The 20,091-nt window shown below is 33.8% G+C and overlaps 2 protein-coding genes across 2 annotated transcripts; one reads left to right on the top strand and one right to left on the bottom strand.

The window, feature by feature from the left end:
- The first annotated feature begins 12,237 nt into the window (after nt 1–12,237).
- Nucleotides 12,238–13,418, top strand: LOC107477416 (uncharacterized). Its single transcript, XM_016097427.1, has 2 exons — nt 12,238–12,672; nt 12,777–13,418. The coding sequence occupies exons 1-2, from the start codon at nt 12,238–12,240 to the stop codon at nt 13,416–13,418; spliced, it is 1,077 nt and encodes a 358-aa protein (XP_015952913.1).
- A 5,459-nt stretch (nt 13,419–18,877) lies between these two features.
- On the bottom strand, nt 18,878–20,091 carry LOC107477415 (uncharacterized). Its single transcript, XM_021136648.1, has 4 exons — nt 19,720–20,091; nt 19,574–19,638; nt 19,124–19,250; nt 18,878–19,036 (listed from the first exon to the last, which is right to left on the bottom strand). Exons 1-4 carry the CDS (start codon nt 20,089–20,091, stop codon nt 18,878–18,880), a joined length of 723 nt encoding a protein of 240 aa, XP_020992307.1.

The raw sequence follows: 20,091 nt of genomic DNA, 5'->3' as shown, positions 1-20,091 counted from the left end.
CGTGATTCCTTTCCCCCTTTTCCATTAACCCGTTTTCTTTTTTTTTATATATATTTGTTTAGTTAGGGATAATTTGGTAATAAAAATTAAAATTTTGGTAAAAAGAAAGATTTTAAAACTAAGTTAAACTTTAGGGACGATTTTGTAAGAAAAAAATTTGGAGATGAAAAAAATTTTCAACCCCTACCTTAAGGACCAAAATCGTACTTAACCCTAAGTAAAACTTAAGCTCAAATATTATCTATATCTAATGACCAAAAGGCAAGTAACAAAATGAAATATGATTTTTTTGCTAATTCTTTGTTGGTTACACTGAAAACAAAAATTGCTGAAAATTTGGTATAAATTATATTATCGATAAATTTTATGATATAAAAAATCGTCATGTTTTATTTTACGAATAAAAAATATACACATGTTTTTTGTAATTTTAAAATATATTTTGTTAGTATATTTTTGTACTATATTTTATACCATATAATTTATTTATGTAAATCTTACTTTATTGCTTCCTTGTAATAATTTTTCTAGATCCACTACTTATGGCTGGAGGAAATCATCGCCAAAAAGAGATCGTAATAACAACGTTCAACCTTATTCTAACATTAAAAGAGTAGCGTTTCAATGTGTACTAGAGTTAGATTTTGGACTTTTTAAACGAAGAAACTCATAATAGCGATTTAAAACTGTCAGAATTATAAAAATTGCCACTAAATACAAATTAATTGCAGCAACAATAAAAAATATCTTAATACCTTATAAAATTATCATAATATTAATACTATTTTATACTCTTTTGCAATGAAAATTTTTAAATTTTTTTTATATAAATAAACAATCTAATTCAAAGATTGATTTATCTAATAAAATAAAAATTTTAATATTAATTTAATAGTTAAAATTATTAAAAATTAAATTGTCTGGTTTAAAAATATTTAAAAGTAATTTGAGGTATCATTATTTTTTTACTTTACGCGGGATATCTTAAGGAAATGTTTTTATTTTAATGTTTTTGTATGTCATGACAAATAATACAAAAGATTTTATTTAAAAATCTGTTAAAAAAATACGAATTAAAGAAAAAAATTTCAAAGTCATAGAAATTGAATAAAATGTTGGTAAAATTATAAAAATTATAGAACATTGGAAGTACGGGTTTGTTTTTCTTATTAATGCTTGGGATGCAAGTTTGATAGGGGAAGACTGTAGAATTGTATACGGTCAAAGAAAAGAAAATAAATAATTCAACGCACACTAATGTATATGAAGTGACTAGTAGTTAATCGTTTGATCTTTGATCATTTATCACATATAATTAAATTAAAAAGTATTAAAATGATAAAACTTGGGTAGTTGGGCGAAAGTCTTTGAAAAATTTGTGATGAATATATATATTTAAAAAATATATTTTATTTAATATATATTTATGCATAATTTCTGTATTTTATATAAAATCTTTTAATTTTTCCAAACAATTATGAGTTAGTTACAATAAATTTAAGTACTAGTTTTATAAACTTTAATACTTTTTATTTATAACTAATAACATTTTTGAAAATTGATTTAAAAAAAATTTGTTCACCAAATATCTTTTTATACTTCAAACATTGCAATTCTTTAAAATTTTTCCTAATATATTATTTTAAGATCCTATAAATTTATAACAAAAATTTTAAAAACTCATTTAATAATTTTTCTTTCTTTAAAAACTTATAAATCCTAATTATCATAAAATTCTTTAAAACTTATTTACATATTACTCTAAAAATAAATTCGACTTACGTTTATAGTACTTTATTGTACAATAAGGAAAAGTACTTACCTAACTATCCCTAGAACGAAGACTCCTTCATATAAAAATATGAATCATATATATGCTATAGGAAAATTTTTAAGTGTACCGTCATATTGGTATTTCAGTGATTTTTAACCATTGATTTTAATTATAAAAAATATATATAATATATATAATTAAAATTAACGGTTAAAAATTACTGATACACCAATACGATGGTACACTTAAAATTTTTTTTATAGTATATGTATGTCTCACATACTCATAAATTCAACCTAAAAGTACTTAATTACTTTGAAAATATGATTATGGTTGGTTGGATATACTTTGCCTACGAATTAGAAAAAAAAAATCAATATACACATTGTTTCAAGATACTAATAATAATCTTAAATTATATAAGTTATATTAATTAAAGCAGGATTATGTTAATTCCATCAATAGAAAATTGAACATTAACCTGATTTAAGTAATATTCTAAAGAAAAATCGAAAAAAAGGCAGAAGTAGGATTTGTCTTTTAAAATAAGAATTTAATTTTGATGTACTATTAGTATAAAGTAGTTTTATATGTGTATTTAATTACGTAATGCCACATTAGTAAAAATAATTATCTTTTACATTGACCACGTGAATGGTCACCCAAAAAACAGATATAATTATACGACTATATAAAATTCTTTACACTGACTAAGCAAAGGAGTTGACAGTTCCATGATGTTTGGGGTATTAAATGATCTCAATAATAAAATATATTTTTTAAATTTTTAATAATTATTAAATAATTTTTTAATTTTAATTATAAATTCAAACCTCTATTTTATAAATTATTATTTTATTATTAATCTATCATTATTTTGTAACAAACTCGTGAGTAGGGAGAGGCCTATACTTGCCCCCTTTTTAGATTCGTCCTTGCCTCTAGCAGCTATCTTTTTATCAAGTTATTACGTTACGACTTTTTTCGTTCACGAGCAAACTCATAAAGTAGGTCTCACTTACATATCTCATATCTAATATTATTTTAAAAAATAAAAAAATATTATTTTAATATGATAAAAATGACGATTTTCAACCGCTACATCTAATTGTCATTTTAAACAATAAAAATGTTACTCAAACACCGAAAAAGTATCGATTTTGTAACTGTCATTAACCAACCAAAAAAATTGTTTGAGCTATATATAAAACCATTTGAACAACCATTTTAACAATAAAATATGATGCTAATAACCAATGAAATATGAATTTTTTTGCTAATTCTTTTTGAGTTACACCGAAAAAAAATTGCTGAAAATTAACACAAATTCTATTATCGATAAATTTTATGATATGAAAAATTGTTGTATTACCTGACTCCTTACATGATTTAGCTAGAGTATGATTAGCAATTAATAATGTATTGTTTAGATGATTATCAGATTGATTAGTTAAGCTATTCTTGTAATGAACTTGTTAGTCATAGCCAATATAAATAAATAGGCATCTAATGGAATGAGTAACTAATTGCCAATTTTCATTTCATTCATCTTTCTTTCTTACTGTGTTCTCCGGAAACTTCTCTTTCTCTCTTCCGCTAATAACTTTCCACATTCTTAACATGGTATCATCGCCTTAAGATCTATGACCCTCTTTACCATCTTCTTCTTCTTCCTCTTCTCCTAAACTCACACCATAGAGACTGATGAGAGCTGCTTGGTTCTTTCCACGACAGTGTTCTGATCAGCGAGTTAAGGAGGAGAAGTTTTGAATCTCACATTTTAAGATTCATTAATTACTCTTCATTCTTTTTCAGTTCTTGATTCTTTCTTTGTGCCTTTTTTACTCCATTGCTTCCAATTTTCATTTCTTCGCGGTTTCTCTCATGGATTCTCAACAAGGTGATCTTGACAATGCTACTCCGAATGTCGATCTCAATACTCTGTCTCGGTTGCTTCTTCAGATAACTCAACTTCATAATCGGTTGAATCAACCTTTAATACATCCTTCGGCTGATCCTAACAGTCCATATTTTCTTCATCCAGGTGAGAGTCCAGGAAACCCTATCATTTCCTTTCGACTCAATTCGCAGAACTACACTACATGGTTACGATCTATATGGCTAGTCTTGAAATCGAAGAACAAGATCCCTTTTATTGACGGTTATCTCCCCAGGACTGACATTTCTGATCCCTTATTCACTGCTTGGGATCGTTGTAATACATTTGTTCTCTCATGGTTAAATCTGTCCCTCTCTCAATATATACTTCAAAGTGTAATATAGAGGAATGATGCATCTGATTTATGAAATGATCTGCGAAAAAGATATTACCAGGGTGATCTCTATCATGTGTCTAAATTGTATGAATAATTGTACAATGCTAAGCAAGGTGATCTTAACATCACATCCTATTTCACAAAAATGAAGGGTCTTTGGGAAGAAATTGACAATTTCAGACCAATCTCTTTGTATGCTACATGCACCAGTTACTGTAATTGTGGGTTAGGAGTGATACGTTTTTACAGAAATTGCTTGGATTCCAAGATTTTGTATGCTGCAACACAAGGTCAAAACTCCAATAGAGGCAGGGGTAGGGGTAGAGGGGGCACTACAGGTAGAGGGAGAGGTCAAGGAAGAGGTTACAACACCAAACATTGTTCTTTTTGTGAAAAAACTAGACATATAATAGACACATGCTATAAGAAGCATGGTCTGCCTCCTCACTTACAAAGAAATGGTGCTGCCAACAACACATTCACTGATGAAGTTGATGAAACCAATGATTCTCAAAATGCCACTGTTAAAGAGGGTGAGAGCTCAGCTTATAGCCTGACCCATGACCAAAGGAATGCACTAATGTCTCTCCTTCACCAGACCACACTACCATCATCCACAATCAATCAAATTTCTGCACAACAACCCAAGGATCTCAATATCACTCAAGGTACTATTCTTGCTGTCTCGTTATCTGTTAATAAAAAATTTCTCAAATCTGGTGCCTGGGTTATAGACACAGGTGCCACAAATTATGTATGTTTTTCACTTGATTTCTTTCATTCATTCACTAACATCACTCCAATCTCAGTACACTTACCTGATGGGTCCACAGTTGTTACAAAAATTGTCGGAACAGTCTATTTTTCCCAAGATTTATACATTACAAATGTCCTTTATATACCATCATTCAAGTTTAATTTGATGTCAGTTTCTCAAGTCACTTCATCACTAAATTGTCTATTTCTCATCTCTCACAAATTCTGTCAGATTTGGGACCATCATCTATTGAAGATGATTGGCACAACTGAGAGTAATGACAGATTATATGCGCTTGGTCACACAAAACCACACACTGAGATCTCTCATTCATCACCAAACACACAACATCATATAAACACACATGCATAATCATCATGAGCCCAAAGCAGTCAAATTTGGCATAGAAGATTGGGGCATCCAAGCAATTCTGTTTTAGAAACTATGAAGAAAGTTTTCCCTTTTATTGATTGTGATAATGGCAATTCACCTTGTGAACCCTGCCACTTAGCTAAGCAAAAGAAAATTTCTTTTTCAATAAGCAATTCTGTTACACAGTCTGTATTTGACCTTATACATGTAGACATTTAGGGACCAATTTCTATTACATCCGTTTCTGGTTATAAGTATTTCTTAACCATAGTAGATGATCATAGCCATTTTACTTGGATAAGATTCATTAAAACAAAATCTGAAGTCTCTAGCTCACTGCAAAATTTCACAAAAATGATTGAAAATCAATTTTCAAAGTCAATAAACTGTATAAGATCTGACAACGGTCCGAAATTTAACCTTCTTGATTTTTATGCTTCAAAAGGAATTTTATACCAAAATTCATGTGTGAAAACTCCTCAATAAAATGGAGTTGTTGAGAGAAAACACCTGCACATTCTTGCAGTAACTATATTACTCTTATTTCAGTCTCATGTTCCTAAATGTTTTTGGCATCTTGCTATCTCCCATGCTGGGCATTTGATCAATCGAATTCCAAGTCCAATTATTCAAAATGTGTCTCCATTTGAAAATTTACATGGACGATTACCTTATTTAGCTCATCTCAAAATTTTTGGATGCCTAGATTTTGCTTCCACTTTAACTCATAATCGAAAGAAATTAGATGCAAGAGCAACTGAATGCTGTTTTTTGGGTTATAAAGAAGGTGTCAAAGGTTTTTTCCTATGTGAATTAAAAACAATTTTTTCTTTCGAGAAATGTTTTCTTCTATGAATCTGTATTTCCTTTTATTTCAAAAGACAATTCAAAAGCACCTTTGCCTACTACTATGCATGCTATGCCAAATCCCTCTGTTCATTGGGATGATCTCTTCACACATGATCCATACGCACACTCACAATTTACACAATCTAATATCACAAATCACACAAGTGTAAATCCCGTCATTCCTCTTAACGATGTTTCCCCTCTTTCTCCGTCAATATCACTGCATTCCACAGAAAATAACTCACTCCCACTGCCAGTGCATTTCTTAGAGCATAATCCTATAGAACATATAGATAGATCATCTCATCTTAGAAGATCTACTAGAGTCAAGAGGCCTCCGGTGTATCTAAAAGATTTTCAATGTGCAAATAGCATCACTACTCAACAATCTGTACAATCATCTAATTGCAAATATCCCATTTCTAATTTTGTGTCTTACTCTTCATTATAATCTACTCAACTCTCTTTTTCTCTTCTGTTACTACTGTTGATGAACCAAAAATATATAAGGATGCTATCAAAGAAGATTGTTGGAGGAAGGCTATTAGTGCAGAACTCTTGACCCTTGAACAGACTAAAACCTGGTCTCTTACCCCTTTACCACATGGCAAGAAGGCAATCGGATGTCGTTGGGTTTTCAAAGTGAAATTCAATCCTGATGGTTCCGTGGAGCGACATAAGGCAAGATTAGTGGCAAAAGGCTACACTCAACGCTATGGTTTGGATTATTTGGATACATTTAGTCCGGTGGTTAAAATCACCACTGTGAGACTAGTCTTAGCCCTTACTGCCATCTATGGTTGGCACTGCCACCAACTTGACGTAAACACTGCCTTCTTAAATGGCGATTTGAAGGAAACAGTGTACATGCGACCTCTACCAGGGTTACCCATCTCATCTCCTGACCTAGTGTGCAAGCTTGACAAGTCCCTCTATGGACTCAAGCAAGCAAGTTGACAATAGAATCTGAAGTTATGTTCAGTTCTTCTCACTCATGGTTACAAACAATCAAAGAATGACTATTCCCTTTTCACCAAGTTGACTGCTAATTCTTCATTTACTGTCATACTTGCTTATGTCGATGATTTAGTATTGGCAGGCAATGATCTAACCGAAATTCAATCAATTAAAACCATCCTTGATGTTTAATTCAAGATCAAGGACCTTGGTAATCTCAAATATTTCCTTGGCTGCGAGGTTGCAAGAACTAAAGCTGGCATTAGTCTTTATCAAAGGAAGTATGCCTTAGATCTTTTGGAAGAATATGGCTTATTGGGTGCCAAACCAGCCTCCGCCCTTATGGAATATACCCTGAAGCTTTCAAAAGAATATGGTTCCCCTCTCACAGATGTTAAGCAGTATAGAAGACTTATTGGGCGTTTGGTGTACCTAACAAATACACGGCCAGACATCAGTTTCGTCATAGGCAAGCTCAGTGAATTCCTCGACAAACCAATAGATTCTCATTTACAAGCTGTATTTCGTGTCCTCAAGTACATCAAGTCTGCACCAGCCTCTGGCTTATTCTTTGCAGCATCTTCATAACTCAGACTCTCTGGGTTTGCAGATTCTGATTGGGCTCAATGTCCAGATACACGTTGCTCTATCACAGGATTTTGCTTCTTTCTTGGCTCATCCCTCATCTCTTGGAAAAGCAAGAAACAATCAATAGTGTCTAGATCATCCTCTGAAGTAGAATACAGATCTCTCGCCACAGCCACTTGTGAGGCTCGCTGGCTTTCTTATCTCCTCAAGGATCTTCAGATTCCTCATCCTCAACCCATCTCCTTGTATTGTGACAGTCAGTCTGCCCGGCACATCGCAGCTAATCCAGTCTTTCATGAGCGTACCAAGCACTGAGATCGACTGCCACGTCGTGCGTGATAAAATTCTTAGCGGCATGCTTCATCTTTTACCCATTCATACCACTGATCAAGTGGCTGATGTGTTTACAAAACCCCTGTCACCAGCTCCCTTCTCTTCTTGTGTTTCCAAACTTGGCATGCTTAATTTTCATCAACCAAGCACTGCCAGCTTGAGGGGGCATATTACCTGATCCCTTACACAAATACGTTCTAGTTTTATGTAATATCCATTTTAATCACATGTCCTAAACGGAAATATCCTACAAAGTTCAAAGTTAAAGTTCTTAATATTTACATTTACAACATTAATAGACTCTAATCAAATAATATTCAAATTAGATCTATATTATAATGTAAAAAAAATATTTAGCTAGAGTATGATTAGCAATTAATAATGTATTGTTTAGATGATTATCAGATTGATTAGTTAAGCTATTCTTGTAATGAACTTGTTAGTCATAGCCAATATAAATAACTAGGCATCTAACGGAATGAGTAACTGACTGCCAATTTTCATTTCATTCATCTTTCTCTCTTACTGTATTTTCTGAAAACTTCTCTTTCTCTCTTCCGCTAATAACTTCCCACATTCTTAACATGTTGTGTACCACTTTACGAGTAAAATATATACACATATTTTTTATATTTTAAAATATATTTTTTGTTAGTATATTTTTGTAGGATCCATTTATGGTTGGAGGAGATTATCGTAAAAAAAAAAATCATAATGACAACGTTCAATTTTACTCTCATAGGCAGCGAAGGCCTAGCACAGATAACATTCTTATATGTCTCTTGCAAGTTACATCCGGATTCAAATTTTAGCTGAGGCTGGATGTTGTTTAAGAACTCATAGTACTCATGTAGTGTATGTGAGTGTATCGTGTGGATGTGTGAAATATAAGTGTAATGCCTAAGATTGGGGCTACCCAATCCGCTCGACCAAAAAAAAATCATACTCTCATAGTAAAAGTGTAGCGCTTTAGTGTGTAACTAGGGTTGGATCTTGAAGGTTTTTAAATGAAAAAAACTCATAACAACAATGTAAAACTGTTAAAATTATAAAAACGGTCACTAAATGCAAATTAATTGCAGCAACAACAAAAATATCTTAATACCCAAGTATCACAATGATTTTATAAAATTATCATAATATTAATACTATCTTATACCTGTTTGTAATGAAAAGTTTTAAAACTTTTAAATTAATTTTTTATATAGATAAATAATCTAGTTTAAAGATTGATTTATCTAATAAAATAAAAATTTAAATACTAATTTAATGATTAAAATTATTAAAAATTAAATTATCTATTTAAACGTATTTAGATTGTGATTTGAGGTATCATTATTTTTTTACTTTACGAGAGATATCTTAAGCAAATGTTTTTAATTTAATGTTTTTGTATGTCATGACGAATAATACAAAAGATTTGATTTAAAAATCTGCTAAAAAAACAAATTAAAGAAAAAAAATTAAAGTGATAGAAATTGAATAAAATTTTGGTAAAACTATAGAAAATGATACAACATTAGAGGCACGGGTTTGTTTTTCTTAATGTTTGGGATGCAAGTTTGACGGGGGAAGACGGTAGGATTGTCAATTGTATACGGTCAAAGAAAAGAAAAGAAAATAAATAACTCAACGCAAATATATACGAAGTGACTAGTTAATATGTGTTTGGATTATAGTTTGTAAATAAAAATTTGTAAAATTAATTTTGATAAAAAATTAAGTTTGGATTAAGGTTATTTATGTTTGGCAATATTTATATTAAAATTAAATATAGTAAAATAAATATTGTTTGAATTATACTACTCAAAATTACTTTTAAATAAAAAATTATTAAAAAGGATTATAGTAAAATAGATATTATTTGGATTATATGAATAAAAAAATACAATAAAATAAATAAAAAATCATATGAACAAAGCCAAACAAAAATAAAAAAAAGATTTCATAAAAAATCTACATATAAAAAATAGTATAGTAAATGATAAAAAAACTCATAAAAACATAACATGAGAAATCAGAACATTACACAAATAATATAAAAATATTTATCATAGGGTTAACCACCAATTATACCCCCGGATTTTTCAAACGCTGACAATAATGCCCTTCACTTTCATTATCGACAAAAACATCGTTGGATAATTTAAAAACGTGCACGAAATGCCCGTCCGGCAAGTCATGCTTTCTCCGATGACGGAAGTGTGTGATGTGTCAAACGGAGAAGCTTGTGTGGCAAACGAAAAGCTTAGCCGGATCCTTTCCCAAATTTCCTAATTTAATAACCCTAATTTCTAATTAATAACCTAATTTCAACTAATTTATTAAGAAGTTAAAAGAGTTTAACTGTGAAAGAGGGTGAGAAAGAGTAAAAGAGTTTGACACTGGAGTCATAGTAGACTCTCCATATTCTCCTCTTCAAGTCACCGTCCAAGACGATCGTCAGTCTATCGTCGCTGCAACGCTGGTTTGGAGGGACATTGTTGAATGTTGGTGATTGTTCATCTGACAAGGTACGCATAATATCTTTGCCTCTTTGCCATTAGCAACCTTGTTTTCGTTCATGTTGCTGTGGCTATATGGTCTTTGATGGGAAAAAAATGACAAGTAAGTTTGTAACAATTTGAATTTTCGGGCTTTAAAATTTTGTCACTTGATGCATGCGTTGTTTGCTGCATTGCATTGGTTTAGGGTTTAGTCAGGTTTTTTTTTTTGTTTTGGATGAAAAATTGTAGTAGTTGATTGGTGCTGTACTAGTATTAAAATGTGTATTTTTCTGTTTGAAATTTCAGATGTCAGTACTCATAACATTTGTGATGCACCACATGGGTAGGTTAGAAAGCAATGAAAAGGGTGGAATGCAATATTCTGGGGGTACTGTTAGCAACATTGACAGGGTATGTGTGGATACTTGTAATTTATTTCTGGTAGAGGGGTTGTTTCTCGATTTAGGTTACACAGGGTTTAAGGACGTTCATTGGTTGGAGCCTGATTTTGACTTATCAAATGGTTTAAGGCCGCTTAAGAGGGATGCTGATGTTGTTAGTATGTGTGATGCTGCTATGAAAAATGGTAAGAGGGTTCACTTGTATTTTGAGCATCCTGTTCAAGAAAATCCTGAATATGTAGATGAAGTCGAGGTATCTGATGATGAGGTAGAAGTTGTAGAGGTAGACGATGAGGATGTGTATCGTGATGAAGAAAGGCAGGGAGAAGATGAGGTGATGGAAGATCAGTATAATGGTAATGGAGAAGTGGGTCAAGACAAGGGTAATGTTGATTCTAAGGTGCATGATGAAGCTAACAGTAGTGTTAAGACCACTGCTGCACATGAAACCACTGAGGAGCAAAATTGGGAGAGCCAAGAGGCAGCAGTTGGTGACTCAACCACCGAGCATGTCGGTAGATATGGTAGAAAGAGAATTAGAAAGAAACATGCAAGGCCACCACCATCTAGAACCACCAAAGTAGTAGGGGAACCACCACTTGAAGAAGCTAGAGAAGAAGCAGAATCTGCGCAGAATGTATCAAATGAACAAGTGAATTCACATGTTGAACCTACAATAGAAGGTAATTTCATTTAGAAAATTATGATACTAACCTGCAGTAGAAAATTATGCAATTTAGGTTTCATAAAAATACTAAACTGTGATTTTATTAACAATGAATTATTTTATTTTATGTTATTGTAGAAGAGAACCATAATGAGGAGGGAGACGGTAATTTAAGACAATCAGGGAGAAGGAAGAGACACTCAAGGCCACAACCATCAGGTCAGAGAATTATTCCTCCCAAGGACAATGAGGCCCCAACAGTGATTGTGCTTGTACATGAAGGTAATACTGATGGAGTTGATAAGGGTGGGGAAAATGAGTTCCAGTATGAGTCTGAGGATCTTCACAGTTTACCTGAATCAGATGATGAAAACGGGGTTCCGGTATTTCCACACCACAATCCTGAAGCACGCTTTGGCCAAGTAAGACTCGAGCTAGGCATGGAGTTTGCAACGATGCAAGAGTTCAAGGATGCTGTTAAGAAGTTTAATATCCAAATGGGGAGGGAAGTGTTCTTTTTAAAGGTGGAGCTTTTAAGATGCAGAGTTATTTGTTATAATCAAGACTGTCCGTGGGAGGTGTACTATTCAAGGAGAAATTTCCCACCAAGTTTTCAAATCAAGACGCTAGTTGATGAGCATACATGTCCAAGGAGTAACAAATCTAGATCAGTAACCTGTAAATGGGTGGCTGGAGAATTAGTTAACAAGCTTAGAATTACTCCTAATTTGATACAAAGGGAGGCAGAAGAGTGGTTCAAGTGTAGGTGAGCGAATGATGTATAGGGCAATGGAGATGGCAAAGGACATCATTGAGGGGACAGAGAAGGAACAGTATGGGAAGCTACACAATTATTTATCAGAGCTGCTTAAGGCTAATCCTGGTTCTACATGTACTATGAGCACACATCCACAGCCAGAGGGTTTGCCTAAGTTCAGAAGTTTATATATATGCTTAGAGGCATGTAAGAGAGGATTTAAACATGGTTGTAGGCCTTTCATTTGTCTTGATGGAACCTTTCTTAAGGGGTACTTTGGGGGTCAACTACTCACAGCTGTAGGACAAGACGCGAATAATCATCTATTTCCTATAGCATATGCTGTGGTTGATGCTGAAACAAAGGAAAATTGGAAATGGTTCTTGCATTTACTACATGAAGATATCGGGGATTACAAGGAATTTGGGTGGAACTTCATGAGTGACAAGCAAAAGGTAATTTATAAATCTTGTCCAACTTACTTATTTGTATTTATGCACCTATGTTGTACTGTTGAATATTGTACTATTGAATGTTGTCTTTTCGCCATGTGGTTTAGGGACTGGTTCCAGCACTCCAAGAAGTCATGCCAAGAGTTTCACATAGATTTTGTGTGATGCACATGTGGCAGAACTTGAACAAGGGATGGAAGGACAAAGAGCTAAAAGGAGCTCTATGGCAGTGTGCTCGGGCAATGACAGACTTGGAGTTCAATAATGCAATGGCATATGTCAAGCGGATCAATGTAGGAGCTTGGGAGTACCTCTCAAGTTATGAACAATCATCATGGTCGAAATCAGGATTTTCTGAATGGCCTAAAGTGGATAACGTTACTAACAACAATGCTGAATCATTTAATGCAACAATAGTGGGCATGAGGGGAAAAAGTATCCTAACAATGCTAGAAGAGATGAGGTTCTACATCATGAGGGTTATGGCACAGCACAAAGATGCTTTAGCATCATACACAGGAAAGCTGGCACCTATTCAGATGAGTAGGCTGGAAAAGGAGAAAAAAGAGGGTAATTACTGGGAAGCCCAGTGGGTTGGGGACGATGAGCATAACATATTTGAGGTGAGGAGACATGGACACAGGGTTACTGTTAACACTCTAGAAAGAACATGTACCTGCAGAAAGTGGCAACTGACTGGATTGCCCTGTTGTCATGGAGTGGCTGCCATCCAAAGGAAGAATCACTGACCTGAAGACTATGTTCATCACTGGTTGTGTATGGAGCACTACAACAGGGCATATCAGTTCCACATTAACTCTGTACCCAGTGAAGAGTATTGGGTTGACTATGAAGGTTATCCTTGTCTACCTCCTCCATACAAAAGACCAATCGGAAGACCTACAAAAAAGAGAGCACGACATGAATCTGAGCGTCAGGGTAATAGCCAATACAAAATGCCACGAAAGTATGGTCAAACAACTTGTAATTGGTGCAAAAAGGTAAACACCTCACTTGATATTAACCCATTGGTTTTGTTATCTAAATCATTGTATACATCTTACATTTGTATTCTAAATGTGAACTAACCTTTTGTATATGCTGCAGCAAGGACACAATGCAAGGACATGTGAAGAGAAGAAAAAAAGTCTTAGGGGACAAACTAGTCAAGCAGCCGAAACTGCATTTGGAGCAGCAAATGAACAAGAAGATGTTGCTGATCTATCAGACAGAGAGCAAGAAATGTACTATGAAGAGACTCTTGAGGCAGCCGATGAACAACAAGTTACACAGGGGCACCCCCAATCTCAAACTGATAGTGAGGTTAGCTTCATAGTTACACATTTGTACTTGGTTTTTCTGCAACATACACAGACTTCTGGAATTTGTGTTCTGATTTTGTAGCAAGCCCAAGGGTTGGAATCAAATCCTGTAGCAGCATCTGATTCAACCACTGCTATCAACAAGTCAGCTCCACCAAAGGCTGCTGGTGCTGTAGCTGCTGCACCAAGACTCCAGAAGAGGGGTGCATCTAGTGCTAGGGCAAAGATCCCCATCATGAGGCCACCATGCACTACTACACAAGCACATGATCCAATTAGGCCACCACAGGTCAGGCCTAGTGTGGCTGCTGCTCCAACTCCAAGGGCTACCTCAGTGAGGCCCAATGTACCTTGTAGACCACCACAAGTCAGGCCTAATGTGGCTGGAAGGCCCAATATTCCTGTGAAGCCCAATACTTCAGCCCAAGTGCCTGTGCCAAATTCTAGCTCCAGTGCTCCCTCATTGGTTTCTCACCAAACAATGAATGCAGCAAGCAAGGGTACCACAAAGAGATTCATGGAGTTTATGCCCACATCTGCACCTTCAAAGCCTTCTCAAAAACCAAAGAAGAAGCCATGATGAATGTCTTGTTATGTGGTCTGTTGACATTGTAGAACTGATTTAGGAAACCTTTGTTTTGAGTGTTAATTAGCTTTTTTGCTGACCTGTTTAAGTTGTTTTCAGAGTTATTGAACTAAGCTTGTGTTTGACTCTGTTTAGTGCCTTTTGTTCTCAGAGTTATTGAACTCTGTTGTCTTCTTTAAGTTGTTTTCAGTGTGATTGTCACTTGATCACAGGTTATTGAACTCTGTTGTCTTGTTTAAGTTGTTTTCAGTGTGATGGTCAATGTGATCAAATTTAGTAGTACATATAAATGTTAATTACCAAGTTTGTGCTGCAAGTACTCTATTTGGTTTTACTGCACTTTGCAAAACACAACACATACAGGTTCTCATCAAATTTATAGTCCAATAATTTGGTACACTGTTAATACAAATCAGGTTCCATGAAAACATAATACAAGAGTTGTTATTCCCTATTTCAACCAAATTTGGCACATTCACAGTTATCAAAATACACACTAATTATTCACATTTACTCTTCATCCACTATTTAACATTAGTCCAACTCAGTTCTTAAACAGAGCAAAGAAATCGATGAAGACACCAATTGCAACCCCAATGCACATCATGGTTAGAAGAATTTCAATCCTCCTCAATTTCTCCTTCAATTCTTTTGTAAGAACAGGTAGCACCATGGGTCAATCTCCTCATACTGCACTGATTCGGAAAGCTTCCTAGTGCTCTTCTGTTTGAGTTTTTCACCTGAAGATAGCCTGGGTTTGTTGTTCCAAGAACATTCCTCCTCTTCAACCATGTCTTGCTCTTCCAACTCATCAATCCATTGAAAATATTTGCAATCCTGGTTTTTATTCTGTCAAGAACAAAAATTGAAAACCCATGAAGAACAGATCAATCATAACATGCGAAACACATATTAAAACAGGAATAATAACAAAGACCCATTGGAGGGCAAAACCCAGTCATGCTTACCTTCCATAGTGGGCACCGAAAGAACCACCTCCCTGGGTTAGCATTCGTCTTCGATCTCAGAGCAACAACAGCAAGAGAACAGCGACACATACCGTCGTACTTCTTCATACCAGACTCTTCGCACCTATCGTTGCTGCCTTCTACCATTGACGCAGACCTTCGCTTCATACCTGCTGCATCCATGGTTACACGGCTCTTCAGATGCATCACGTTCTCATTTTGCAATTGGGGATTAGGGTTATTGAATTATGAAAGTTGGGAAAGGATCCAGCTAAGCTTTCCGTTTGCCACACAAGCCTCTGCGTTTGCCACACAAGCCTCTCCGTTTGCCACATCACACACTTCCATCATCGGAGAAAGCATGACTTGCCGGACGGGCATTTCGTGCACGTTTTTAAATTATCCAACGATATTTTTGTCGATAATGAAAGTGAAGAGCATTATTGTTAGCGTTTGAAAAATCCGAGGGTATAATTGGTGGTTAACCCTTTATCATATAAATAAAAAATATAATAAAAAATATAATAAATTAAAATATGAAAATTAGTACTAAAAATAAAAAAATTCAATTTGTTAGTGATTGAAACAAATCTGAACGATTTTGATGAAAAAAATTGGAACGAAGAATTATGACGAAGTAGGAAGAATTACAAAGAACTACTGTGAAGGTAATAGTTACTGGTATTTTTTTTATAGAAGAAAATAAGGGTAGGGTTGGTAAAAAAGAAATAAAATTTTCACCTAATTTTCCAAGGATAATCAGCATGCGTTGAGAAGCAGAATCATTTTTGCATTTAGAAAAATAAAAATTACCAAACATACAAGTGAAACTTTCAAGAAGCTCAAACGCTCTTTTCTCCTCTCTAACGCATTTGTCAAACACACCCTTAATCGTTGATAATTTATCACGTATAATTAAATTTAAAAGTTTTAAAATGATAATATTTAAGTACAGTTTTATAAAATTTATATTTTTTTATAACTAATAACATTTTTTATTTAAAAAAAATTTGTTCACCAAATATTTTTTTATACTTCCAACAATGCAATTCTTTGAAATTTTTCCTAATATATTATTTTAAGATCCTATAAATTTATAACAAAAATTTTAAAAATTCATTTAATAATTTTTCTTTCTTTAAAAACTTATAAATCTTAATTATCATCAAATTCTTTAAAACTTTTTTACATGTTACTCTAAAAATAAATTCGACGTTTATAGTACTTTAGGTTCCGTTTAGTTTGTGTATGTATTAGGACATAGACATTAAGATATAGACACTTAAGACATAGATATACAATATTTGTGTTTGTGTATAATGTTTGGAAATAATAGACATGACACTAGTGTAGGGTCTAATACTATATTTGGTTACAAAACACAAAAACATTATGTAACTAAAAATGATTATTTTGTCCTCATAAATTAAATTAAAAAAATTCCTATTTTTCACCATTTATCGTCAGTTATTCCTACCCCCAAAAAACTTCCTTCTCCTTAGTTGCTTTCCTCCTTCGTGGATGTCTTCACCTTGCACACTGGCCGCATCTACCCTAAACCCTCTACTCCATCTCCGTATCCAATACTTGTTTCCTCGTGTGCTCTGTCCCTTATTTTGTTTGTCGTGAATTCCTCTTCTTCACTGTGTATGTGTTCAATTTTCATGGAGGCCAGGTATAATGTTCTGCTTCCCATCAATTTTTTGCTCTTCTAAGGTTTAATTGAGAATTAGTGGAGAAAAATTGCTGCTTAATTTTTTTGATTATGCTAAAAAATCAAGAATTGGTGACATTGAAAGAGTAAATTGTGTTAGATTGCTAAACATATATGTAAATTGGATAATATTTGAAGCCTTTAAGTCCTTGATCCCAGTGTTTTTTTAAATAGGTATTGCTTTGATACTTCAAATTTTGTATCTTTTTAGTTGAAAATCATATGTGCGTTATGATTCTCCTTTCTTTCTTTAGTATTTTATTTAATTTATTATTTTATTTTTTTCATTAGTGAATGTAGTAGTAAAATGAAATTTATTTTTGCAACTTGCACTATCTCCATTGTGTTAAAGCTTAGACTCTTCAATGTTCGGCTCATATTCACTTGGTCATTTACCCCACTCATTGCATTTGCTAGTATTTGCACATGCTTTCCTTTATTTTCTATTACAGACTTAAAAATTTTAGCCAAATTTAATAGGATTGCAGCATCATTGATTTTTTTAGTTGCAGATTGCCGTCCTTGATTTTTCTCACTTGATGAAGCAAAAGAGGTCGAAAAGGTGTTGGGTAATTCACTCTCAGCAGCAGCTAAATCCTCCATGTCAACATCATCGTCGCCTAATCTCAAGCCACCAGTTGTGGCCGCAGCAAATGTAGACCCCAAAGTTATATCTTCTTCAGCATCTATTTCACTACATGCTTCAACACCGGGAGCCCTATCCTTACCAAAAATATTGCCAAGACGTTCAAATAAGGGAAAATGACTTATTGGGAGTGTAGAGTGTGACATTGTGACCCTAAACCATAAAACAAAGTTGACATTAATAAATATAGCAAAAGTGAAATTCACATGAAAGTTAAAAATGAAAATAATACCTTTCCCCAAACTTCCAATACTCGCTTGCTATCTACTTCAACACACATTTTTTTCGAAGTCCATCCAAAGCCGCTACAACCCAACATCTCAGCCACAAACATATATATTTCTTTTAGTCGCTTGTGTTTATTTCTGATGTGCTTCACAGTGAGGCCACATCCAGAAAACTTCTCATTCATCTTATCTGCAAGCTTTTGAAATGCTCCGGGTTTAAATTGACCGGCATCCGCCTTTTTGCCTTCAACAACCAATTCCTCCATGAAAACCACAAATTATTTTGTTTCTTGTTCAGTCCACTGACGTAGTATGGAAGCCATTGATGCTGGATAATATAGTTGCACAATAATGAAAAAAGAGGAATTATTATAACAGCAACAACACAATAAATATCAAGCCAATATCAGAATTTTAATATAGCAATACTTACTAGCATATTAATAACAGAGGAACACTACAATAAATTAATAACTGCAACAGAATTTAAATAATTACTAGTAGAATATCGACATAATTCACCAATTTCAATAAAATTAGAAACAATCAAATCGTACAATAATACAACCAACTGTATCTTTAATTAGAATACAACTAATTAACCCGAGTATGCAAATACATTATGCCTAACAAAAAAACTCAAATAATTTCTAGTACAACAATTTATAGTCCACGACAATTGTAGATATAATAAAACTAGGAAAAATTTGAAACTCTACGCGTCATGTGCTCCTCTCCATATTTTTCACATTTCAGTTGCAAAGTTCTCACGCCATTGAGTCCACTCATGGCTACTTTTCACAACATCAATTATGTCGGCTTCATCAACAATTGTGTCATCTCCTATGGGTATATGCTCTAATAAAAGAGTTGCATCTTCCTGGAGATCAACATCCATGTTCATCTGAATAAAATTTTGTAACAAATAACACGCAATAATAATGTGACTTTGAATTCTAATTAGATAGAATGATGGGTTTCATAGAATTACCCATCTCTTCTTAAGCAACCCAAAGCACCGCTCAATCACATTCCTAGTCGAAGAGTGCTTCTTATTAAATAACTCTAGACGATTCTGTGATGCACGGTGACCTTGAGTCCACTCATTCACATGATACCTGACATTTTTATAAGGAGATAAAAATCCTCTACCATTGGTATAGCCAGCGTCCACTAAATAATAAGACCCTAAAATGGAAGGATGGAAAAATTATAAGGGGTATATTGTAATTCTTTAATAGATAGCTAATGCACTTATCAAAAGATTAATTTGAACATACCAACATGTGTTTTCAAGCCATTACGTCGAGTAATTGCATATCTAAATACTCTTGAATCAGATGCCGATCCTTCCCAATTGCTAAGGACATAGAAGAAATTCATGTTCCGATTGCAAACTCCTAAGATATTGGTGGATATTTTAGATTTTCGTGTCTGATACCTAGATTTATCACCCTTGGGGACTGTGACATCTATGTAAGTGCCATCTAATACTCCTAGATAACCCTATCAAATGGACAAAACAAAATAGTTATTACATTAAAGTAACTTGACCAATAAAAATTTAAACTTTATGCAATATCTTACCTTAAACCATTTCCATTTGGAATCTATACAATCCTCTTGTACATGGTCTGCCTTTGCAAATAACACACTTTGGACACGCAAAACCGAACCTAATACCTTATGAAAATACCTACTAATAGTTTTACTAGACCTATAAAACCTAACTTGTACGCTACAATTTTTGGTATGATGAGCTAATATGATCAAGAAAGTTGCTACTTGTTCACTTATGCCAACATGACCATCTTTGTCTAGCCCACCTTGAACTTGTAGTAATTCACATAAATTTGCAAATGTATTCAAACTCATTCTTAACTCCCATATGCAATTTATATCTCCACCCGTCCCAATAATATTATCTAATGCATCTCGCCTTAATGGCAATGTGTTCAT

The sequence above is a fragment of the Arachis duranensis genome, chromosome 3 (genome assembly GCF_000817695.3).
Source record: "Arachis duranensis cultivar V14167 chromosome 3, aradu.V14167.gnm2.J7QH, whole genome shotgun sequence".
In the NCBI taxonomy this organism is placed as follows: Eukaryota; Viridiplantae; Streptophyta; class Magnoliopsida; order Fabales; family Fabaceae; genus Arachis; species Arachis duranensis.
This window is presented reverse-complemented; position numbering and strand designations above follow the sequence as displayed.